General features: G+C 45.8%; 1 protein-coding gene across 2 annotated transcripts in view; it reads left to right on the top strand.

The window, feature by feature from the left end:
- The window catches only part of FAM83H (family with sequence similarity 83 member H), a 57,053-nt gene extending 32,644 nt beyond the window's left edge, over window positions 1-24,409 (top strand). For both annotated transcript variants that reach the window (XM_073329701.1, XM_073329702.1), the window contains exons 2-5: window positions 12,302-12,765; window positions 18,075-18,239; window positions 18,569-18,693; window positions 19,873-24,409. In XM_073329701.1, the coding sequence (XP_073185802.1) occupies window positions 12,316-12,765; window positions 18,075-18,239; window positions 18,569-18,693; window positions 19,873-22,513 (3,381 nt within the window). In that variant the 5' untranslated portion in view covers window positions 12,302-12,315 and the 3' untranslated portion in view covers window positions 22,514-24,409. The remainder of the gene's footprint in view (window positions 1-12,301; window positions 12,766-18,074; window positions 18,240-18,568; window positions 18,694-19,872) is intronic.
- Window positions 24,410-25,697: the final 1,288 nt, after the last annotated feature.

Genomic DNA, 25,697 nt, shown 5'->3' with positions numbered 1-25,697 from the left:
TGGTGGAATCTCCTTCCTTAGAAGTTTTTAAGGTCAGGCTTCACAAAGCCTTGGCTGGGATGATTGAATTGGGGATCGGTCCTGCTTTGAGCAGGGGGTTGGACTAGATGACCTTCTGAGGTCCCTTCCAACCCTGATATTGTATGATTTGGCAAGTGACACAGGATTTTATGAGTGCTTCAGTTTGAGAGTCCATCCCTGGCCACCAATACGGATCCGTAGTCGTTGTTTGGTTCGAACAATTCCTTGATGAGTATCGTGTGCCAGGTGTATGAGTTTTGACTGTAATTCTTCTGGCATAAGGAGCTGGTGTGTACCTTGTAGCACACAGCCATCAAGCAAAGAAAGTTTATCCCAAACTCTAAAATAAGGCAGCAAAACTGGGTCAAGGTTTTTAGGGTTACTGGGCCATCTCTTTGTCAGAAATTCCTGTAGTTTTTGTTGAATTGGACATGCTGAACAAGCAGCTTGAAATTGTTCTCTTGTAACTACAGTGAGAGTGCTTGTAATAAGCACAACCACGACATCCTTATCCTCCGGTGGACCATCTGGTGAAGGCAAAGGCAGGCAAGAAAGGCAATCAGTGACCACATTTTGGTTTCCAGGCTTATATTCCAGTTCATAATTGAAGGAGAGTAGTCTTGCAGACCATCTAGCAATACGATATCCTGCTCTTTTCAGTCCTTTTGTGGTGATCAACATTGTCAAAGGGCTGTAGTCTGTGCGCAACTTGAACGTGGGGCCCCACAGGTAAGTTCTCCATTTTTCAGTAGCCCAGGCACAAGCAAGTGCTTCTTTTTCGACTGTAGAATATTTTCTCTCAGCATTACTTAGTGTCTTCGAAGCAAATGCAACAGTCCTCTCTGTGTTGTCCTCATGAAGTTGTGTGAGGACAGCCCCAAGTCCACAATCAGAAGCATCAGTAGTTACAATTGTGGGCAATGAAGGACTGAATAGGGCAAGTACTGGACTATGTACAATCAAGTCTTTCATCGTTTCAAAACTAGCTTGTGCATCCATTGTCCACACTAAGGTTGAACTTCCCCGTAGTAATTCTCATTATGGTTCAATGACAGAAGCATAATTGGGAATGAATTTTGCATACCAGGAGGTAAGACCCAAGAAGGAACGTAAGGTTTGCAAATCTGTTGGAGGAGGAGCATTTGAAATTGCCAGGATATAAGCTGGATCAGGTTTTAGTCCAGGCTGTGAAATTGTATGCCCCAGAAAGGAGAGTTCAGTTTGTCTAAATTTGCATTTGGACCTATTGAGCTGGAGGCCTGCTTTGCTGATACAGACTTCAGGTTATTGTCATTCTCCTCCGAAGTATTTCCAAACACGATAATATAATCCAAATAGCACTGAACTCCATGTTGATTCCTCAAAATCAATGACATCATTTTTTGGAAGGCACTTGGGGCTGATGCAAGACCGTATGGAACATGTTTAAAATAGAATAGTCCCTCATGTGTAATAAATGCTGTGAGGTCTCTGCTATCTTCGTGCAACATAACCTGGTGGTATGTGCTCTGCAAATCAAGAGTAGAAAACATCTTTGCCCCACAGAGTTCTGCAAATACTTCTTCTATGTGAGGAAGAGGATGGCTGTCAATCACAATAGCTTTATTTGGCTCCCTAAGTCCACACAAAGGCGAATGCCTCCACCCTTCTTCTGCGTCACTACTATAAGTGAAACCCATTCTGAGGAGTTAATCTCTTCAATAATGCCCTCTTGAACAAGTTTTCTAAGTTCCGCTGAAACAGCTTCCCTGACTGAAAATGGTAAGTGCTGTAATTTCTATCATACAGGCATCACATTATTCCGCATTTTAACTTTATGCAGAAACCCATAAGCACAGCCGAGTTTCTCCTCAACCTGGTGTTGGGTCCCAGCTGAAACTGGTGTGTGTACCGCAAGAGTGCTTTGCTGAGGAAGATTGCCTTTGTGGACAATGTAGAACTCTGCAGTTACAAAGTAATCACCAAAAGTAACTATTGTGGCAGGCAGCCACGTACTGGAATATGGTTTTTCAAATAGCACACCAGCTGAAGCTTGGGTTCAGTAAGAGGCACATCTTTAAAGTAATGCAGATAGATGGAATCAGGTAGTATAGATACTGCTGAGCCAGTGTCCAACATTAGTTGAATAGAGTGTGATTTGCCTGAGGGTATGGCAGAAATGTTTACCGTGCACTTTATTTGTTCTGGAATATGTGCAGTAGCGATTTTGTCCACGCTCAGCACAGTAACATCTGGTATTGTAACTGCATGCACCTGTTGATTGAACTGGCTACTGCGACATACTTTAGCAAAATGCCCAATCTTTTTGCAATGATTGCACTGAGCTACTTTTGCCGGACATCCTGTGTAGCTTGCAAGGTGTTGTGGGGATCCACAGCAAAAGCATGCTTTTACTGTATTTTGAATTTGCTGATTTGGTGGTTTTTCATTAGTTTTCCTCTTGTAATTGTTTGTCTGCAGTGATAGTGAACTTTTCTGCAAAGGAGTCACAGACTGGACTGTGCCTCCTGTATCCATGCTCATTATTTTGGCTTCAGCTGTAGCTGACTCAATCTGGTTAGCAATGGTTATTGCTTTTTCTAGTGTAAGTTGTGGTTCTAGAAGTAAGTGTTCTCTTACATGAAGCATGGTTGTTTTCTCAATGAGCTGGTCTCTAATGATCTCTTCTGCTGTATTCCCAAAGTCACAAGTTACAATCAGACTCCTCAGGGAAGCAATATACTGCATTATAGTCTCTCCTGGTTTCTGCTCATGCTGGCAAAATCTGTAGCGATTAGCTACTACATTAACTTTTGGTATCAAAAAGTTCTTTAATGCAGTGAGTGCAGTCTCCTATTTATCGTCTGCAAGGGGAAAAGTGTAAAATATATGCTGCCTTTCTGCTCCAAGACAGTCAATTAGCAGAGCACACTTTCTTTCTTCAGAAATCTCTGTAGCACCGATTGCAAGCGGATAAGTCTCAAACATATGGATCCAGGCAGTAAAACCAATTGGAGGCTCACCTGGGCTTTGTAGAAAGGGTGCAGGTGGGTTCAGAGGCAGAAGATCCATCCTTGTTGCCAAAATGTTGTAGTAGCCAGGCAAAGTACTAACAAACTTCACCAGGACTTTATTTTTAAAGTGGGAACCTCTTTTCCAAGCTGCTGCTGCACCCTCAGTAGCTCTGCCTCGGCCTCTTCAACTCCTCCCCCCTCCTTCCTGTTTCCTGTCCTTTCAGACTCCCAACAGCTAGTGCTCCCAATTCTAATCATACAATCATAGAATATCAGGGTTGGAAGGGACCTCAGGAGGTCATTTAGTCCAACCCCCTGCTCAAAAGCAGGACCAATCCCCAATTAAATCATCCCAGCCAGGGCTTTGGCTGGGATGATTTACAATAATTACAAGCAACATCTAAACACCACACAGTGCTCTGACACAGCAGCTATGATTGAGAATCCAAAATACCATGTTGGGAGTGGAGTTGGGGGAAGAGAGAGAGGAGGAATCAAAGCACACAGAACTCAAAGTCTAAAGCTAGCAAAAACAGCACATGGAGCTGCATACCCTGTGGCAATAAGTACAAGTTAAGACTGTTCCTGGAATGTGGGAACAAAGGCAAAAAGTGAATGGTTTACATCACTTTGCAAGAGTTTGCAAGCACTAGCAGAGAGCACACAGCATGAGCAAAAAACAGCACCATTAGCTCAGAGGATTCTTCATGGGAGCAATGGAGACCACTGCAGCAGATGATTGGACTGTCAACCTGGAAGCAAATGGGTCATTTATTACTTTTAAGTTGGACATTGATACACAAGCCAATGTCTTGCCAGAAACACTGTTAGTAACTGGAGGATAAAGCTACGGGTAGCAGGTAAACCTCAGGGCTTATAGGGGTGTGCTCATTCCCACTACATGGGTACATGAACTAAATGTATAGATAAATAACAAACTGTATCTTGCAACTTTGTATGTAGTATAGTTGTAGCCGTGTCCGTCCCAGGATATTAGAGAGATAAGGTTGGTGTGGTAATATTTTTTATTGGACTTGTCTCTCCCACCAACAGAAGTTGGTCCAATAAAAGATATTACCTCACCCTCCTTGTCTCTCTTTTCCGATTTGTAATAGTACCTGGGAAAAGTGTACCTATTAGTGGATTAAAAGTATGTCAAACCATTGGTCTCATCAAGAAGATGCATTCAGGGAGGATCAGGGAACCAAAACAATTGAGGAAGAGTTTGAAAAAATGTTTCTCAGGAAATAGGGAAGATCTCAAAGTACAAAAAAAAAAGGATGGGGAGGGGAAGAGCCCAACCATCCCACAATTAACACCCCTAACATGTTAAAAAGGGAACATTTTCCACTACCTGCAAGGGGAGAGATTTTGTAGAAGATGGCTGATGCTAAATATTTTTTGTTGTTAAACTTTTAAGGTATGCATCAGCAGGCTTCTGGCAAGGCCTATTGGGAAAACAAAGCACGTTTGTGCACATTCAGTGCCCCCTTTGGGAGACACTGTTGCTGTAGATTGCCATTTGGATTCTGTTCAACACCCAGCATGTATCACCAGAAAATACAATTTTTTTTTGATCCTATGGAGGGTACTAAGGTTTACATAGATTACATTTCAGAGTAACAGCCGTGTTAGTCTGTATTCACAAAAAGAAAAGGAGTACTTGTGGCACCTTAGAGACTAACCAATTTATTAGAGCATAGGCTTTCATGAGCTACAGCTCACTTCCTCAGATGCTGAGGAAGTGAGCTGTAGCTCACGAAAGCTTATGCTCTAATAAATTGGTTAGTCTCTAAGGTGCCACAAGTACTCCTTTTCTTTTTATAGATTACATTTTCATCAGGGAGGGGGGTGGAGTAGGGGATGCAAAACAATAGAAGAGCATGACCAGAGGCTCCACACATCTTTGTCTGGAGCTGATGGGCTGAACAAAAATGTAAATTCTGTACACCAGAAATAACTTCTCTCCCAGGTTTATTAACACAGCAAGGATGAGGCCATCAACAACATGCCTGCCCCAGTAGACAAGGAAGAAATACAGAGATTTCTCGGAATCATGAACTATGTAGGGAAATTTGTGCCTACTTTAGCTGCCTGAACCAGCAACCTGAGCTGTATTATGCAAAGCTGTCCCATGAACATGGTGTGCAAATCTTAATAAAGAGAAACTGAAGGAATTAGAGCAGGGGTGGGCAAACTTTTTGGCCTGAGGGACACATCTGGATATGGAAATTGTATTGCAGGCCATGAATGCTCACAAAATTGGGGGTTGGGGTGCGGGAGGGGGTAAGGGCTCCATCTAGGGGTGCACGCTCTGGGGTGGGGCCAGAAATAAGGAGTTCAGGGTGCAGGAGGGGGCTCCAGGCTGGGGCAAGGGGTTGGGGTGCAGGGTGGGCAGGTGAGAGCTCTGGCTGGGGATGTGGGCTCTGGGGTGGGCTGGGGATGAGGGGTTTGGGGTGCAGGAGGGTGCTCCAGGTTGGGACCAAGGGATTTGGTGGTTGGGGAATGGGAGGAAGTCAGAGTGCAGGCTCTGGGCAGCACTTACCTCAAGCAGCTCATGGAAGCAGCAACATGTCCCCTCTCCGGCTCCTATGTGGAGGTGCGGCCAGGTGGCTCTGCGTGATGTCCCATCCGCAGGCTCTGCAGTGGTGTCTGTGGTTCCCAGTCAATGGGAGCTGCAAGGGGTGGCACTTGGGGCGGGGGCAGCGTGCGGAGCCCCCTAGCTACGCCTACGCGTAGGAGCTGGCGGGGGGACATGCCACTGCTTCCGGGAGCTGCACAGAGCCATGGCATGCACGGAGTGAGGCGAGCCCCAACACCATTCCCCAGCAGGAGCTCAAGGGCCAGATTAAAAGGTCCGATGGCCTGGACGTGGCCCATGGGCCGTAGCTTGCTCACCCCTGAATTAGAGGACCCAGTTCTGAGGTACCGTGACAGTAAGCACAAAACTAAGTTGTCCCTAGATGTTGCCAAGGAAGATATTGGCACATGACAGTATGGTCAGAATTGGAGACCAGTGGCTTATGCACCGTGGGGATTAACAAAAACTGAGTGTTAATATGCTCAAATAGAGAAGGAAGCTTTGGCCTTATTCCATGGGTGTAAAAGTTTAACATATTTATTTATGGGAGGTCTGTGTTATGTGAAACAAACCATATACCACTTATTACCAGTGCCAAAAGGGGTCAGGCAACCCCCACCTCTGCCCCAGAATACATAGATTATTTTTTCAGTTACAAATGTATGATTTGTAAATTGAATACAAACCTGGGAGACATTTGATGGTTGCAGACGCATTCTCTAGAGCATTTGACAAAAGTGCAATGGAACAAAGTCCAGATTTTGTACATGTCATTCTGATTAAAAAAATCTGTCCAGTGTAACACCAACAGACCTCAGTCTTCAGTGGACAGGGTCAAACCTGGGACCTCTGGAGCTTAGAGCATGAGCCTCTACCGCATGAGTGAAAAGCCAACTGTCTGTTAGCTCTGGCTGTAGATCGGACTCATTTTATCTCTCTCTAAGTGGTCTTGGTGCTACTAGATGGGACAGAACACCACACCCAGGAGGTGTGTGTTACATCTGGAAATCAGGCTCCTTCTGCCATCCCCAAGTCACTGCAGCACCAGCTCGTCCCAGTGCTGACTCTCTTGCTGACACACCCACTTTCTGTCAGCCTCAGGGACACATTCCTGCTTGCAGCTTCCCCCAGGATCTCCAGCATCACACCCTGCATTCAGCCTCCACCAACCCCACAGGACAGAACAGTCATCCTGCATTAATCACAGCTGAGGCCAGCAGTACAGAAGACAGAGTATCCAGTGTACTTGCAGCAAGAGGACACACTCCTATTGCATAGAAATACAGTGAGGGACAGTGCCATTCTACAGCTATTTTTACTCCAGAGGTCCCAGTCAAGGCCCCGGTATGTTGTGTGTGGCACAGAGGAAAGACCATCCCCTGTCCTAGAGACAAGACTGACAGAAATAGACCAGAAGTAATAGCCAGGCAACACTTATACAACATGTCACAAGTAGAGAGTTAGTTCTATCTCCCCTCACAAACCAATGCCCCATCGCTGACAAGAGGCCCCAGCCAACCTGCCATACTACTTGCTACTCTGAGTCAGGCTGGAAGAAACGCAGAGCAAGAAGATACCCTCCTCTCACACACAAACCTGACAGTAAAACACTTCACACACCAACTAGACTACATGCATACCTGAGCCATTTGTGACAAAGTGAAGATGGTGCTCCCATGACATGAGAGTGACAGCTGGATGACACAACAGGATTAAAAATGAGTAAATTGAAAAAAATTGTAAATGGGGAATTATTATCCAATGAGGATTTGTTTCTAGAGGGGATCTCGCAGGAATCTGTTCCAGGCCCAATGCTATTCAGTATCAATGATCTAGAGTAGGTGTGGGCAAACTACGGCCCACAGGCCTTTTAATCCGGCCCTTGAGCTCCCACCAGGGAGCAACACTGGGGGCTTGCCCCGCTCCGGCGCTCCAGCCGGGGAGTGAACTTGGGGGCTTGCCCCGCTCTGCACATGCCGTGGCTCCGCACGGCTCTTGGAAGCAGCAGCATGTCATCCCTCTGGCTCCTACGCATAGGGGCAGCTAGGGGGCTCCGTATGCTGCTCCCGCCCGAAGCACTAACCCCCGCAGCAACCATTGGCTGGGAACCATGGCCAATGGAAGCTGCAGGGGCAGCATCTGCAGATGGGGCAGTGCACAGAGCTGCCTAGTCCAGCTACTGCAGACAGAGGAGAACTTAACAGGCTCTGTAGCATCACTTCTTTCCTCCCTCTTCCCAGCAGCAGAGACAGTAGGACACAGTCATCAAATGAGCGAAACTGCAATTGCTATAGCTCTTAAAATACATACTGTGTCTATATAAAACCTCCCTCCATCAATGAGATGCCTCCAACAGCTAGAGGATCTCCACTGTCTCAAGAGGAAGCAGAGCCTGGGTCCCTCCCTCACCTCTAGGAACCAGTTTAGCAGCTAAATCTCATGGGTCTGGAAGTTTTTAATTTGTGACCCATGAAGCAGTATCTTGGTCTCTCCAATTCCCTTGCCATGCTGCCAGGTCCCAGCACTGCATCAGGACATGGGTTGCTTGGAGCAAGTAAATGGAGGGGAGTATAAAGTCAGCCTCCCATTTGCACCCCCGCTTTGCACTACTCTAGGCTTCTCTAGCGTTGTCCGTTCCCAGAACACAGCAGCAGTCTAGCACGCAGGGTTGTTGAGAACATTTTCTATACCTTGGCATCTGATGCACCACCAGCAGCTCACCTTAACTCAGTTCCCTGGGGAGTGAAGTAGTCAACTGATCTCTGAGTATCTGGCACACCATAGATCACCACCACTGTCACTGAGGCTGACCATCCAGTTCTGTTCCAGGACTTTATTAGCATGACTTGCTACATGAGAGTTGCCAAAGTGCAAAAGAGAGACAGATCCCTCACACCCAAAGGCCTGAGGTCAAAGCACTGAGTGGCTAGGCAGCAGTTCTGCAGAAAAGGACCTGGGGGTTACAGTGGATGAGAAGCTGGATATGAGTCAACAGTGTGCCCTTGTTGCCAAGAAGTCTAACAGCATTTTGGACTATATAAGTAGGAGCATTGCCAGCAGATAGAGGGGCGTGATCATTCCCCTCTATTTGGCATTGGTGAGGCCTCATCTGGAGTACTGTGTCCAGTTTTAGGCCCCACACTACAAGAAGGATGTGGAAAAATTGGAAAGGGTCCAGTGGAGGGCAACAAAAATGTTTAGGGGGCTGGAGCATATGATTTATGAGGAGAGGCTGAGGGAACTGGGATTATTTAGTCTGCAGAAGAGAAGAATGAGGGGGGATTTGATAGCTGCTTTCAACTACCTGAAAGGGGGTTCCAAAGAGGATGGCTCTAGACTGTTCTCAATGGTAGCAGATGACAGAACGAGGAGTAATGGTCTCAAGTTGCAGTGGGGGAGGTTTAGGTTGGGTATTAGGAAAAACTTTTTCACAAGGAGGGTGGTGAAGCACTGGAATGTGTTACCTAGGGAGGTGGTGGAATCTCCTTCCTTAGATATTTTTAAGGTCAGCCTTGACAAAGCCCTGGCTGGGATGATTTAGTTGGGGATCGGTCCTGCTTTGAGTAGGGGGTTGGACTAGATGACCTCCTGAGGTCCCTTCCAACCCTGATATTCTATGATTCTATTATTCTAAAGCCAGACAAATTAAGACTAGATATAAGGTGCAGATTTTTAACAGTGTTACCACATTTGCCCATTACTTTGGGGTATGCTCATTTATTAGGGTTTTTGTAGGGAAAGAACAATGGTTCAAGGGAGAACACTAGATTTGTTTATGGGTAAACTGATGGCTCAATGGAGTATCCCAAAGTTGTTTTGTTCAGGCTAGACAACAGGAACTGATCATTCCTGTCTTTGGGCGGTGTTCCTTGGAGGGAGCTCGCAGTACAATTAGGAAGCTTCACTATTTTGGATACCAATAAAGGATTTATTACTAGAATTGGTCTGATAACTACAGAGCTGTGTGTGTGCAGGCATGGGTTCATCAACATCTGGAGCAGAGATCCCCCACCATACAGTGCGTCCCTGCTTTTCTAGTTCCAGAGTTCTGTGCGATTCTTGCCTTGGAATCTCTGTTCTCCATTCTGTGTGCTAATGGAGATGCCTCCCTGTCCCATCTTCGATGCAATTTAGCCTAGGGGAGTTTCCTTAATCCTGTCACCTTTGTCCCAGGGGTTTAGGTGTGTTTCCCACTGCCTTTTCATTGCTTTTTGTAAGTCTTTCTTCTGATGCAGATTTGGTTCAAGCAGAGGCTGTGGGGGTGGGGGAGGTCTTTTGTGAGTCAGACAGGCTGGGTGTTGTGCCCAGGTTCCCCAAGAACACAGAGCTGATAGGTAACAACAGTGAGGGTAATTAACCATCAGAACAATTTACCAAAGGCTGTGGGGAATTCTCCATCACCTGGAGTCTGTAAATCAAGTCTGGATCTTTATAGAAGAGCTACTCTACCTCTGCCAGGAGTTATTTGGCTTGAAGCAGGAATCCCTGGGCGAGGTTCTCTGGCCTGTATTAAACTGAAGTTCAGCCTAGATGATCAGAATAGTTTTTTCTGTTCCCCCCCACCCCCCTGCCAAAAAAAGTCTGTCTAGGACATATAACATTCTGAGCCACATTCATCCAGCCATTGCCATCTGCACACCTGACAGTAAGAGGACATCCCCCAGCATACACAAAACACAAGGGAGACACCTTGCATCCAGCACTGGATTAGGCAATCATGAGGCCTAGAAACACCACAACAGAGTTCCCTGTGGCTTCATACCTGCAGCACTGTAGCCCCACTCTCACATAAGGGTCCCCTCCCCTTTCCCAGCTTGGCAAGGGTTATACTCTGGGTCCCCAATCTCCTCTTCCTCCAGGAGCAGCAGATCTGAAACCCCCCACCACACCCCACCCTACTCTACCCTTTATAAGCAGCATGGGATCCCTCTCCCTTAGGAGAAAGGAAGGGCAGCCAAAACTCCCACAGTACTTACCTCAGCTACAGGGGTGTCTCTGATTGGGTGGGTGGCCCAGGCCCTCTTTACTCTTCTCTTATTACAGAGAGTTCTCTGCTGGTCATTGACAGGGCTCCTGGAACTGTGGGGCTGGGAGTTAATGCTCCAGTGAGAATCATGGGATAGTTCCACCCTCTCAGAATCAGGTTCCAGAAGCTCTGCAGAACGCGTAGGCATGTTGCTAGTTTAGTTGCCTTTCAGGTACATTTCCAAGCTTTTGTCCAACCCGAAGTGCGCACACACACACACACCACCACTCTCAGACTCAAATATACAAGGCAGACAGCAAGACAACATTCCATACACCCACATACCAAGAGATAGAGACAATGCACACACACACGACTACACACCAAACTAGTCTATACTATGATTAGGGTACCATCAAGATAAACAAGGGACTTAAATTTAGGATCCTCTAATCCATCAGCAGAAATTGTGACCCAGACAGACACAAGTGTATGCAAATTACACAGACTCCAACATCAAGTAAAGTCCTAATCTAACTCACAAGATCAACAAACCACCACCTCCCTACAGCTAGACTAGAGCTGGGAGGGCAAAGCGGGCCTGCAAAAAACAGAAACCTGATTTCAATTTCAGGAGCACAGTAGAAAAAAAAATACAACAGGAAAATTCCTAAAGAGAACCTAAGCTAATGGGCAACTAACCAGTCAGGAAGGTAGGAAAAAAAGTTTCCAACAACCATAATCCAAGACCCTGCCCTCAGGTCTGTCTTTATTCTCAAATAAGAGTTTCAGAACAAGAGTAAATAAAGTGTGAAGGCTGGGTACTAACCTAAACTTTCCCAGCTCCCATCAGATGGGAGAGAAGAGACCTCACCTTTCTCTTTAGTAGCCCTTCCTAGCTACTAGGACATACCCAAGTTCTTCTTGCCAGCTACACCTACCCACAGAGGTGTTTCTAGCTTCCTGTAGGCTCCTAATCATATGCTCTGGTGGCTATAGTTCCCAGTTTTAAAGGATCCAAGGGCTTGAAGAGGTGCACAGAGATGTATGAAGAAAAGGAGTACTTGTGGCACCTTAGAGACTAACCAATTTAGTCTCTAAGGTGCCACAAGTACGCCTTTTCTTTTTGCGAATACAGACTAACACGGCTGTTACTCTGAAACCTGAGGGATGTATGAGTGTACTGCTTCATCCAGTGCCCTGTTTCACAGAATAATTAATTTAAAAGAGAGACTGATAGTTTGTTTCACTGACGTCCAGCTAATATCCAGACAAATTATACTTGCTTTAACAAAAAGTCTAGATTGTTACAAAAAAATAAAAAATCTAACTTTAGAAAGCCTGAAAATGAACAGCTAAGGCATCGTGCTTTATAATCCCTTATCACTCACCATCACACCGTCCCAATTTACACCATCCTCCCAACCATAACTTTGAACAAATATATGCTAATATGTCAAAGTAACACATTAGTAGGTGACCATACAATCCCATTTCCTTGCCAAGAGATCAATTTCCAAGCCACTATATCACTGATATATAATGCCTCACATACCGCAATAAAAGCTGTATCTACGGTAATTACTATCCAGTGCACTTGACGTCTGTTCACTGTCTCCCACTATTTTACCATGCATGATCCCTACACATAGCCATTTGGGAGGAGGAAGGTGACAATGGGGATGAGGGTGATGGTTAATGTTGGCTATTAGCTCCCTGCTCTTTATTCCTTTCCTGCAGCTCCCCTGCCCCTCATGGCTCGCCGGTCCCAGAGCTCCTCACAGGGGGACAACCCCCTGGACCCTAACTACCTGCCACCCCATTACAAGGAGTATTACCGGCTGGCTCTGGATGTGCTAGCTGAAGAGGGGCAAGAGAGTTATCATCATTTCCTGGATAAAGAAGGAGCCCCTGACTTTCTCTGCAGCACAGAGGTAGAGCACATCACTCAGCATCTCCAGAAGCCCCAGTATGCCAACCAAGAGGGCAGCTGCATGGATGCCATGCATGACAATGACATGGATGGATCCTCTGGGACTTATTGGCCTCTGAATTCTGACCTTGCTGTCCCTGAGCTTGATCTGGGCTGGCCAATGGTCTTTGGATTCAAGGGTACTGAGGTAACAACTCTGGTGCAGCCACCACCCCCAGACAATCCCAGCATCAAGGAAGAAGCCCGTAGGATGATCCGAGCTGCACAACAGGTGAGATTGAACAAAGGCCAGAACCAACAGAGCTGAAGGGGATGGGGCAGGATGCGGCAGCTCTGCACTGAGTCCCTCTTCTATTCCCTGTGCAAAATTACACTCAGGACCCCTTAGGTCACTCTGACAATTGAAAGGGGTTTTACTGGACTGGAAGCAGCTCCCTGAGACTCCCCTCATACAGGGGCCTCCATAGTTTGTGTAGAGCAGTGTAAAGGCTCTGCATTGACATTCCTCCCAGTTCCTGGCATGGGGAGGGAAAGGGAGGGTGTTGGATGCACGGCCAGCATTCACTGTACTACAGTTATTCTCTGCTGCCAAGAGGCCATAGGAAACTGCGTAAGTTAGAGCAGCCCTGAGGCTATGCTACACCAGAGGTTACACAGGACTCTGCATGGTCTCAGAACACGAGGAGCTCAAAGATGGCTTAAAGACACCACCCCCACTGCCAACTTTAAAGAATATAGGCAATACCTACAGAATGGGGGAATTGTATCTTGCAAAGCTGTAAATCCTGAAAAGGATTTAGGGGGTCACAGTGGACAGGCTACTGAACAGGAGCTCCCACTGAGACATGGTAGATGTATAAAACAGAGAGAGTGAATGCATGTAGGGAAGCGAGTTTTACATTGGTGAGTCCGATACTGGAATACTGCGTCCAGGTTTAGTGTCGACATTTTAAAAAGCATGTTGAAAAAGTGGAGAAGATATAAAGAAGAACCACAAAAATGATTCCAAGGCTGGAAAAAAAAATGCTTTACAGTAAGAGAAAGGACTCAGTCTGTTCAGCTTATCAAAAAGATGTTTAAGAGGTGAATTGATTATGATGTAGAAGTATCTTAATAGGGAGAAAAAAACAGCTATTAAAGGTCTCTTTAATTTAGCAAAAAGAAAAGGAGGAGTTGTGGCACCTTAGAGACTAACAAATTTATTTGAGCATAAGCTTTTGTAAGCTACAGCTCACTTCATCGGATGCATGCAGTGGAAAATACAGTGCGGAGATTTATAGACATAGAGAACATGAAACAATGGGTGTTACCATACACACTGTAATGAGAGTGATCAGGTAAGGTGAGCTGTTACCAGCAGGAGGGCGGGGGGGGTACCTTTTGTAGTGATAATCAAGGTGGGCCATTTCCAGCAGTTGACAAGAATGTGGGGGGGGGAGGGGAGAATGGGAAATAGTTTTACTTTGTGTAATGACACATCCACTCCCAGTCTTTATTCAAGCCTAAGTTCATTGGCACCCTGACAGCAGGATTGTCTGGCTATGTAGACTCCCTCCTCAGGCCCTATGCTACCAGCACTCCCAGCTACCTTTGAGACACCACTGACTTCCTGAGGAAACTACAATCCATCGGTGATCTTCCTGATAACACCATCCTGGCCACTATGGATGTAGAAGCCCTCTACACCAATATTCCACACAAAGATGGACTACAAGCTGTCAGAAACAGTATCTCCGATAATGTCACGGCAAACCTGGTGGCTGAACTTTGTGACTTTGTCCTCACCCGTAACTATTTCACATTTGGGGACCTTCAAATCAGCGGCACTGCTATGGGTACCCGCAGGGCCCCACAGTATGCCAACATTTTTATGGCTGACTTAGAACAACGCTCCCTCAGCTTTCGTCCCCTTATGCCCCTACTCTACTTGCTCTACACTGATGACATCTTCATCATCTGGTCCCATGGAAAAGAAGCCCTTGAGGAATTCCACCATGATTTCAACAATTTCCATCCCACCATCAACCTCAGCCTGGACCAGTCTACACAAGAGATCCAATTCCTGGACACTACGGTGCTAATACGCAATGGTCATAGAATCATAGAATATCAGGGTTGGAAGGGACCTCAGGAGGTCATCTAGTCCAACCCCTGCTCAAAGCAGGACCAATCTGTCAACTAAATCATCCAAGCCAGGGTTTTGTCAAGCCTGACCTTAAAAACTTCTGAGGAAGGAGATTCTACCACCTCCCTAGGTAACGCATTCCAGTGTTTCACCACCCTCCTAGTGAAAAAGTTTTTCCTAATACCCAACCTAAACCTCCCCCACTGCAACTTGAGACCATTACTCCTTGTCCTGTCCTCTTCTACCACTGAGAATAGTCTAGAACCATCCTCTCTGGAACCACCTCTCAGGTAGTTGAAAGCAGCTATCAAATCCCCCCTCATTCTTCTCTTCTGCAGACTAAACAATCCCAGTTCCCTCAGCCTCTCCTCATAAGTCATGTGTTCCAGACCCCTAATCATTTTTGTTGCCCTTCGCTGGACTCTCTCTAATTTATACACATCCTTCTTGGGATGGGAATGGGAATAAAGGCTTGAATAAAGACTGGGAGTGGGAAATAGTTTTACTTTGTGTAATGACACATCCACTCCCAGTCTTGGCAACAAGGGCACACTGCTGACTCATATCCAGCTTCTCGTCCACTGTCACCCCTAGGTCCTTTTCCGCAGAACTGCTGCCTAGCCATTCGGTCCCTAGTCTGTAGCGATGCATTGGGTTCTTCCGTCCTAAGTGCAGGATCCTGCACTTATCCTTATTGAACCTCATCAGATTTCTTTTGGCCCAATCCTCCAATTTGTCTAGGTCCCTCTGTATCCTATCCCTGCCCTCCAGCATATCTACCACTCCTCCTAGTTTAGTATCATCCACAAATTTGCTGAGAGTGCAATCCACACCATCCTCCAGATCATTTATGAAGATATTGAACAAAACCGGCCCTAGGACCGACCCCTGGGGCACTCCACTTGACACCGGCTGCCAGCTAGACATGGAACCATTGATCACTACCCGTTGAGCCCGACAATCTAGCCAACTTTCTACCCACCTTATAGTGCATTCATCCAGCCCATACCTCCTTAACTTGCTGACAAGAATACTGTGGGAGACCGTGTCAAAAGCTTTGCTAAAGTCAAGAAACAATACATCCACTGCTTTCCCTTCATCCACAGAACCAGTAATCTCATCATAGAAGGCGATTAGATTAGTCAGGCATGACCTTCCCTTGGTGAATCCATGCTGACTGTTCCTGATCACTTTCCTCTCATGTAAGTGCTTCAGGATTGATTCTTTGAGGACCTGCTCCATGATTTTTCTGGGGACTGAGGTGAGACTGACTGGCCTGTAGTTCTCAGGATCCTCCTTCTTCCCTTTTTTAAAGATTGGCACTACATTAGCCTTTTTCCAGTCATCTGGGACTTCCCCCGTTCGCCACGAGTTTTCAAAGATAAACACATGAACACCACCCTATACCGGAAACCTACTGACCTCTATGCCTACCTACATGCCTCCAACTTTCATCCAGATCACACCATACTACCTATTGTCTACAGCCTAGCTTTACGATAGAACCGCATTTGTTCCAACCCCTCAGACAGAGACAAACACCTACAAGATCTCTATCAAGCATTCTTACAACTACAGTATCCACCTGCTGAAGTGAAGAAACAGATTGACAGAGCCAGAAAAGTACCCAGAAGTTACCGATTACAGGACAGGCCCAACAAAGAAAATAACAGAACGCCACTAGCCATCACCTTCAGCCCCCAACTAAAACCTCTCCAACGCATCATCAAGGATCTACAACCTATCCTGAAGGCCGACCCATCACTCTCACAGATCTTGGGAGACAGGCCAGTTCTTTCTTACAGACAGCCCCCGAACCTGAAGCAACCACATACCACACAACAGAACCACTAACCCAGGAACCTATCCTTGCAACAAAGCCCGTTGCCAACTGTGTCCACATATCTATTCAGGGGCCACCATCATAGGGCCTAATCACATCAGCCACACTATCAGAGGCTCGTTCACCTGCACATCTACCAATGTGATATATGCCATCATGTGCCAGCAATGCCCCCTCTGCCATGTACATTGGCTAAACTGGACAGTCTCTACGTAAAAGAATAAATGGACACAAATCAGATGTCAAGAATTATAACATTCAAAAACCAGTCGGAGAACACTTCAATCTCTTCAAAAGTGGCAATTCTTCAACAACAAAAAAAACTTCAAAAACAGACTCTAACGAGAGACTGCTGAATTGGAATTAATTTGCAAACTGGATACTATTAATTTAGGTTTGAATAAAGACTGGGAGTGGATGTGTCATTACACAAAGTAAAACTATTTCCCCATGTTCCTCCCCTCCTCCCCCCCTGTTCCTCACACATTCTTGTCAACTGCTGGAAATGGCCCACCTTGATTATCACTACAAAAGGTTTTTCCGGCCCGCCTCCCCTCCCACCCCCCCGCTCTCCTGCTGGTAATAGCACACCTTACCTGATCACTCTGGTTACAGTGTATATGGTAACACCCATTGTTTCATGTTCACTGTTAATATAAATCTTCCCACTGTATTTTCCACTGAATGCATCTGATGAAGTGAGCTGTAGCTCACGAAAGCTTATGCTCAAATAAATGTGTTAGTCTCTAAGGTGCCACAAGTACCCCTGTTCTTTTTGTGGATACAGACTAACACGGTGGCTACTCTGAAACCTTTAATTTAGCAGATAGGCTACAAGCTGAAGACAAATTAAAATTAGAAATAAAGCACACATTTTTAATAGTGATGGTGGTTAGCCATTGGAACAAGTTACCAAGGGAAGTGTTGGGTTCTTCATCTCTTGATGGTTTCAGATCAAGACAGGATGCTTTGTTGGAAGATATGCTTATTCAAACCCAAATTATCATGGACAGTAGGGGGTAATGATGAAATTCTCAGGCCTGTGTTAGGCAGGAAATCAGACTAGGGATATATCTATACTACAAGTACTACAGGCCATGCCGCTGTAGCATAGACACTTACTACAGTGACGTGAGGGTTTTTTCATCGCAGTAGGAAACCCACCCACCCCCTCAGCAGGGAGTAGCTAGGGCAATGGATGAATTCTTCCACTGACCTAGCTGCATCTACAGTGGGGTGAGGTCAACCTACCTGTCATGCAGGGCATGAATTTTTTCATAGCCCTGAGTGATGTAGCTAGTTCAACCTAAGTTTTAGGTGTAAATCAGACCTAGATGATCTAATGATTCCTTCCAGCCTTAAAGCGTAAGAATTCTTACTCTCGGGACATGAAGTGAGTCCAGAAGGGGCAGGTGCCAGAGTGGGGCACAGAACAGGTCCAGCAGGGCATGTGCTGTCAGGGTAGGGGGAAGGAATGCAGCAAGTACAACAGAGGCAGATGCTGGGGTGGGAGGGACTGTGCTGTAAGCAGCTGCCAGTGAATGCTCATATATAGGGATGACGAAGGCAGGCCTGAAACTGGACTGTCCTTACCTCACTCTCTCTCCCACAGGTAGTAGCTATAGTGATGGACGTTTTCACAGATGTGGATCTGCTGAGTGAAGTGTTGGATGCTGCTGCCCGCAGGGTCCCTGTGTATATCCTCCTGGATGAAATGAACTCCCAGCTCTTCCTAGACACAGCTGCTAAGTGCAAAGTCAACCTCAACTATGTGGAGGTGACCTGGGCGGGTTCATCGCTGGGACCCTATGGTCTGGTCCTGAGGAGCTGGGGGGAGGAGGGAGGGAGGGGTTTACAAGGCAGATGGGTGTAAGGGGCCAGGAGAGAAAGGAGTTATCTCAGTAATGAGGGGGAGATAAAGGCGGGAGGAAGCCTGGGTAGTGTCATGATGAGACACTGTAGCTGGACAGAAAGGCAAATAGAGAAGCTAGTGCTGATGTTATGGGAGAGATGGGTATGAAAAAATGAGCTAATGGGGGACAAGGGGAGGGCAAGAGCAGCTGCTGCCTTTGGAAGTCACTGCCTCATCTCTCTGCTGGTTTGCAGTTCCTGAGGGTCCGGACAGTTTCTGGCCCCACCTATTACTGCCGCACGGGGATGTCCTTCAAAGGGCATGTGAAAGAGAAGTTCCTGTTGGTGGACTGCATGGTGGTGCTAAGTGGCAACTACAGGTGAGGGGGTGTAGGGAGGGACTGCAGAATGGCATGGCCCTGTCTCCATTAGGAAGAGATGCTGGTGGAAGAGGGCGCTCTAACTATGACAACTAAATGTCAGTGGCATGTTTGTATCCCTTAAACTCGACATTGGCGCACAATGCACGATTATTCCAAGGGATAATATATAATTCTGTAGCTAAGGAAACTACAGAAATCTAAAGCCAAGCTTGTTTCATATCCAGGACGTAAAATATCTGTACAAAGAATTAGTAATTGTTACAACTAATTTAAACACTCAAAATCACTGCAGACACCAGCAGTGCGAGGGACGCTAAGTCCAAATACCACCTGGCTGAAGCCACAACATAATCCGCCCAGACTGAGTCATGTCAGTGATTGTGTCCTGAGAAAACATAGTCAGGTTTTTGAAATATTTTTTTATTTCAACCCAGCACCAAACCTAAGTGTTATCATAGAATAATTAAAGTTGCTAAAAAGATGGGTGGGTTATTAAAATCAGCATCTAGTTACAAGTATGGGAGTGACTACTGCATAATATTAATATATAGAAGTTACTATGTCAATGCCTGTGTTATACTTCTGAGTTCAGATAGGTCAGTCTAATGAAAACAGCATACTAAGTACTTTTGGTACTAAAGTGAGTGTCCCCACATTAAAAACCCAGATAAGGAAAATTATTACCTCATTGAGGCAGGGAGCATGCTGTATGGATCTTGCTGAGAGAGTGAGATAGTACTTGTGAGGAATGGGGTGCTCTTCCTTGCAGGGGAGTCCTTGTCTCAGTGCTGTACAGGTGGGTACTTTATTTACAAATAAAAAGAATGTATTAAAATAACTTTAAAATATTTAATTAAAAAAAATTCAGACAGGACAATCATATTAGCATATTTTACCATAACCCTCATCCTCCTTTCCCCCATCTCTTCTCTGTGGTTACCACTTGATATGTTAGATCTTTCAGTTTAGAACATGAGCCTATTAGTCTTGGGACTGACTGATGCCCAATGATCAATAATTGTTAATGGGGGACTCTTGTGGGCTGTAGAAAGCTGCCAGAGTAGTACTTGGTGCTAGTAAAAGGCTAGACCTAGTGCATGGTGGATGTGAAGTGGTGCCACTGATTTGACACATCAGATGCTAACCACATCTCATCTTTTCTGTATCTTGGTACAGTTTTATGTGGTCCTTTGAGAAGATTCATCGAAGCATCGCTCACATCTTCCAAGGGGAGCTGGTGTCCAGCTTTGATGAAGAATTCCGAATTCTTTTTGCTCAGTCGGACCCTCTCATTCCTCCAGCCAATGTCTTGGTGAAGGCAGAGAAGCCATTTACCATGGCCCCTTTTGGCAACAATATGCCCTTCTTTCCAAAGAAACCACACCTGCTATTCCAGAGGGATGACAATGTCTTTCCGCCCTTCATGGACAGAGTTGATCCAGACAGATACTTCTTGTCAGCCTTTAGACGGGATGAACTGATGCGCCACAGTATGGAGGGGTCAGCAATGCGCATGTATTCTAAGAAGGCAGAAATGGAGAATTCTCAGATTGATCCTGTCAGAGGTTTATTTCGCTCCAGGCAGTTAGAGCTGGATTCCTTTAAGAGGCACAGCTTTGCTGAAGGAACCTTTGAAAACTTTTCTTCTTCAAAGCAGTGTTCTAGGCAGATGTTCATGAACAATCTGGATGACTTTAAAATGCAGTCCAGTCACTTTCAAAAGGACCAGTTCTACCAGTATCAATTTGAACATCCCTATGGTTCCAGCAGGCCTCAGGGGTTCTTTGAGCGAATCCGAGGAGGTAGGCCGGGATTCAATGAAATGGAGGACTATGCACAGGACCCCAGATACCCTGAACTTGAATCCCACTTCCCACAAGAGGGTTTCCCCTTAAGGCTAGATTATGAGCATTCAAATTCTTCCAGGGAAGTGAGGCATGGTTCTGACCAAGTAAACCCTGCAGGGCTGATGTCACTAAGGAGGCAAAACATAGGGCAGAAATTCATGTGCCAGACATCCCCCACACGGAAGCAGAGCCTGGAACAACGACTGTTTTTACAAGACCAGGACCCAGATCAGGACAAGAAGACCCAGGAAAATAGAACAGGTTTGCGTAACTGGAGGATTTCTTCATACCTGAGTGCATACCAGTCAGAACCAGGAGACGAAGGCATCCCAATGCCCATGGAATCAGAGTCATATAATGATGTTTTGAGCCTTGGGGAGCCCCTCACAAAGCACCCCAGTGACCTGATCCCTTCTTTCAAGTCTCCTATGTCATTTAATAATAAATCATTGGGAACTGAAAGTGCCAAAGAGTCGGCAGGTACTGAGAGAGCAGGCGAGGAGACCTCCCTTGTGAAACAGGATTCCTTTAGGTCCAGGATAAATCCTTTGATCCAGAGGAGCTCAAGGCTCAGATCTTCTTTGATTTTTAATGCTGCCAATTTAGATCAGCAGAATACAACAATGGAGAAGATTCAGATGATCCAAAAGGAGCAAATGTCCAGTGATATTATAAAAGACAATGAAACTATAAAGGCAGCCACCTCTTCTAAAGTGGCAGAGCTTTTAGAGAAGTACAAAACTGTGGGGAAAGACAGAGAGAGTGCTACAGTTAGTCACACCAAAGCTGTTTCCAGTTTTCTACAGGAAGAATCTCAGAATGCAGAGAAAAAATGTACCAAAGCTGTGCAATACAAGATCCTGGAGAGTAGGGTGCTAGACTCAAAAGAATCCTTCAGAAGTTACAAGATGCACATTGAGTCTGAGAAACAGCTTGGTATGTCTCCCTCAGCCACCCAGCTCCTTGACACACTAAGTAAAGATCCTATAACAAATATTAGCAGCAAAATGGAAAAATTATCTTCTCGGTTCTATCCCATAGACAGCAAACCTACTCTTCCAATGAAGGAGAACCTGATGTTTGTAGGAGACACTCAGAAGCTTGCTCTGCCAGAGAAAAGGGAGAAACTGACATTCAGAAGAGACACACAGGAACTAGCTGACACAGAATTCAAGAAACCACAGGCTAGGATAAGCACCACATCAATTCCTGAAAGTTTATCCAAGAATCAAGGGTCTGACAGCTCTCTCAATAAATCTGAGGAAGAGGGTGCCAAACAGGAACAGAGTCCATTGGAATTTTTTAGGAAAGGGTCGCTAAGGTTGAAACAGTTGCTGAATCCAAAAGGTGAAAAGAAATCAGAGGAAGAAACCATTCTTGAGAGTGGAAAGTTTGACAAGCAGACCATGAGCCTTAAACGATCTTCGAAAGGGGATTTTCAGGAAGTGATGGAGGAAGAGAAATCCCAAAGGATCACAACAGCACCTGCTTTCAAAAGCAACCAGCCATCTCAGACCAGGTTTGCTTCTTCCACGGCAAACATCCTATACAGCAGCAACCTCCGTGATGACACAAAGGTGATTCTGGAGCAAATTTCTGCCAACAGTCAGAAGAACAGAGCTGAGTTGGCCAAGCAACTACCTTCCACAAGTAATCCTGATCTTACCAAGTCTACCAGCAGCTTGGAATGTAAAGGCGAGAAGGAGAAAAGCTGCAACATTAGCAGGTCAGAAAGTTTTGGGAGCCATAAGAGGAATCCTCAGAGGCAACCATCAGAGGACAGAGATACCCTTCTGAAAAAGATGGAGAATATGCGAAAGGAGAAACGGGTCTATAGTAGGTTTGAGGTCTTCTGCAAGAAGGATGAACAACCAGTTCAGAGTGATGGGGAATATGACACAGATGCCAAAGACAAGAAAATGGGAAAATTCATGCCCAAACTCCTGGGGACCTTCAAAACCAAAAAGTGACCTTAGAAATGCTGCCTAAATCCCAACTCCAGGGGCTGTAATTATGGTCTGTCAATGGAGAAATGGGAGGTTATGCTTCAGTGATGGACACTAGTAACATACTGAATACTCCTTCATGTTGTTGAGTGTGCAGTTGTGCAACACTGGCCTCCTACAGCATGATTTCCTCATATAGTTACATGGTGAAAGGCAATTTTACTGCAATAGGATCCAAATTATAAAAAAATTAAATCAACAGATTGTTTAAAACAAAAATAAAGTGGAGTCTATTTATCATCTGCAGAGGGAAGCTCCTCAGCAGACAGAACAAGCTTGCTATTATTCGGGGAGGGGTGAAACTATAATGCAAAGCTCTGCCCTGAGCCAGGGAAGTCCGTACTTCTCATTTACAAGAACAATGCTGATTTTTGGATATTTCTCAGGTTGTGGTCCGTTTTTTCCACATATGTGGTACCAGGAGGATCTTTGACAGTTTCCAGGAGCAAGATCTTGCAGTAAATTCTTTGCCCTTACCTGTAGTTATGACCTTGTCCATCGGCACATGTCCAGCTTTTATACTTAGCATTGTATAACCTTATGGGTGTTTTTAAATATAGTTGAAAATATTATTGCTTTAGAGGGGGAGGCATGAGCAGGCAGCTGGAAGGCAGCAGCAGAGGGAATTTACATGCCATGCGGGGATAAAGAGGTGTCTCTAGTTTAAATTAGCCAAGCTAGTAGGGCACTGAATCAAGCCTGTACAATGCAGCCTTCATCAAGCAGAATCTTCCTTGAGGGTGTACCGCCAAGAAGAGGTGTTTTCTCTCAGGGAGGGATTTGTAGCAGAGGATAAGCCATTTCAAGTGTTAGCAGGTTCCCTCATTGTGACGACAAGAGAGGGAGGAGGGATTCAGACAAAAGGAGGAAATAACTGAGCTTTACTGTAACTTATCTTTTCTTAAAGCTCAACAATGTTTTTTTCTTACATAGATTTCTTTCAAGTGTTTGGTACCAGGCCTGGCCCAGACCAGCCTGTATGGTTCATACTGTGGTATTGGATTGTCTGGCAGGACAGTGGGCGGAGGGTGGGTGTCAAAAAGAAAGAAGAGCATTGTACATAAAGTTTTCTGCCTTGGGTCTGTTGTTCTTCAGCCTGGGACTTTCTCTTTTAGGCAACACAGCAGCAGTGCAATGGGTCTGAATGCTGGAAGTTATATCTGATTTTATATTTTTATCTGTGTGCCTACAGGTACAAACAAACACATTTGATAAATTAAAAAATAAATGCATAAAAAGTCACAGCAAGCTCAAGTCCTCTGCTGGCAAGGCAGCCTAGAAGAACATCTTATAGTACCTGGGCTGTGGGAAGGGAGAAATAATTCCTTTGAAAATAGGCAATAAGACTTTTGAGAATCAGTTCTGGCCACCTTTCTTTACTCCACATCACTGCCAGAAGCTCAGTTCCCCATTACAACTGTGGTTCCCACCCAGCCTCACAGGTTGGGAGTTTACCTGCAGTGTAGGCCATTATGTGACAACTGTAACTGGGGAAAGAGGCCCATACCTCTTTTTGGAAGTGGCTGCCTTACTCCTTTGGACTGTGTTTCTAACAAGGGGAGGCAAAAGATATAAGGGCTGAGGCCTAACTCATGCATGTCAGGTGCTCCTTAGTTCCTGCAACAACAAACAAGGTGGAAAGTCAAGCAAAAACAAAAGAGGAATGTAGCAGAGAACTATGTTTTAGAACTCTATTAGAGCCACATCTACAAGACAGGTTTCAGAGTAGCAGCCGTGTTAGTCTGTATCCACAAAAAGAACTGGAGTACTTGTGGCACCTTAGAGACTAACACATTTATTTGAGCATAAGCTTTTGTGAGCTACAGCTCACTTCATCGGATGCATGCAGTGGAAAATACAGTGGGGAGATTTTTTTATACACAGAGAACATGAAACAATGGGGGTTACCATACACACTGTAACCAGAGTGATCAGGTAAGGTGAGCTACTACCAGCAGGAGAGAGAAAAAACCTTTTGTAGTGATAATCAAGGTGGGCCATTTCCACTTTCTCTCCTGCTGGTAGTAGCTCACCTTACCTGATCACTCTGGTTACAGTGTGTATGGTAACACCCATTGTTTCATGTTCTCTGTGTATAAAAAATCTCCCCACTGTATTTTCCACTGAATGCATCCGATGAAGTGAGCTGTAGCTCACAAAAGCTTATGCTCAAATAAATGTGTTAGTCTCTAAGGTGCCACAAGTACTCCTTTTCTATCTACAAGACAGTGATCAAATGATCCTAAAGGACTGGGCAGACCATTTCTTCCCCTCCTGTGGCCTACACTGAAGAGTATTTTCCATCCCTATCTGAAGAATCTCCCAACTTCCCAGCCCAGCTCATGTTTCACCTGGTGCATATGTTGTGGGTAGGAAGTAAGTGCCCTTACTTTGAACTATCCTTCTGAGTTTTCCTGCCAATGCCAGTGAGATTGAGAAACAGCTGATGCCCCTTCCATGATCACTAGGATTGCAGGTTTGTCATAGCAGGAAAAAAATGTCACGTATTGTGCTTTTCCTATTTGTCCATGACTTTTTTCCTGTGTCCACAACTCATCCTGAAGTGGCAGCTCATGCAATTCCTGTCCCATGGTTTGAGCTTGGCTCTCTACTCTGCATGCCCTGGGTTGCAAACCTGCTCAAGTTTGACCTGCCAGACCCTCCATCATGACTGGGTGAGAGAAGGAGAGGGAGAAAACTTCAATGAATGGCATTGTGCCCGGGTGGACTGGGCCACAGAACCACTCAGGTTTGGCCTGCCTGACATTCTATCATGACAGAGCAGTCAGGCAAACCTAAGCAGTGCTGCGAACCAGTGTGCCCGGTTGCAATGCCAGGAGCAAGGTGCTGAGCCCAGCATCATGGGACACAGGAGCCACAGGAACTGCCACTTTGGGGTGAGTGCAGGGCACTGGGCCCAGAACCAGGGGACACAGGAGCTGCCGCTGCAGGGCGAGTGCAGGGTGCCAGGTCCAGTCCTGTGGGACAAAGAAGCCAGTTGCGGGGTGATTGTGGGGTGGGTTCTCTCCGCAGCAGCTCCCACCAGCTTCCCCTCTGCACTCAGCCAGGATTAGGGTTGCAGTGCTGGAGTGGAGGGTCCTGCTGCAGGTGGTTGGTGCCCCCTTGGTGAGGCAAGGAGGGCATTTTT

Source organism: Lepidochelys kempii, chromosome 2 (assembly GCF_965140265.1).
Source record: "Lepidochelys kempii isolate rLepKem1 chromosome 2, rLepKem1.hap2, whole genome shotgun sequence".
NCBI lineage: Eukaryota > Metazoa > Chordata > Testudines > Cheloniidae > Lepidochelys > Lepidochelys kempii.
This window is presented reverse-complemented; position numbering and strand designations above follow the sequence as displayed.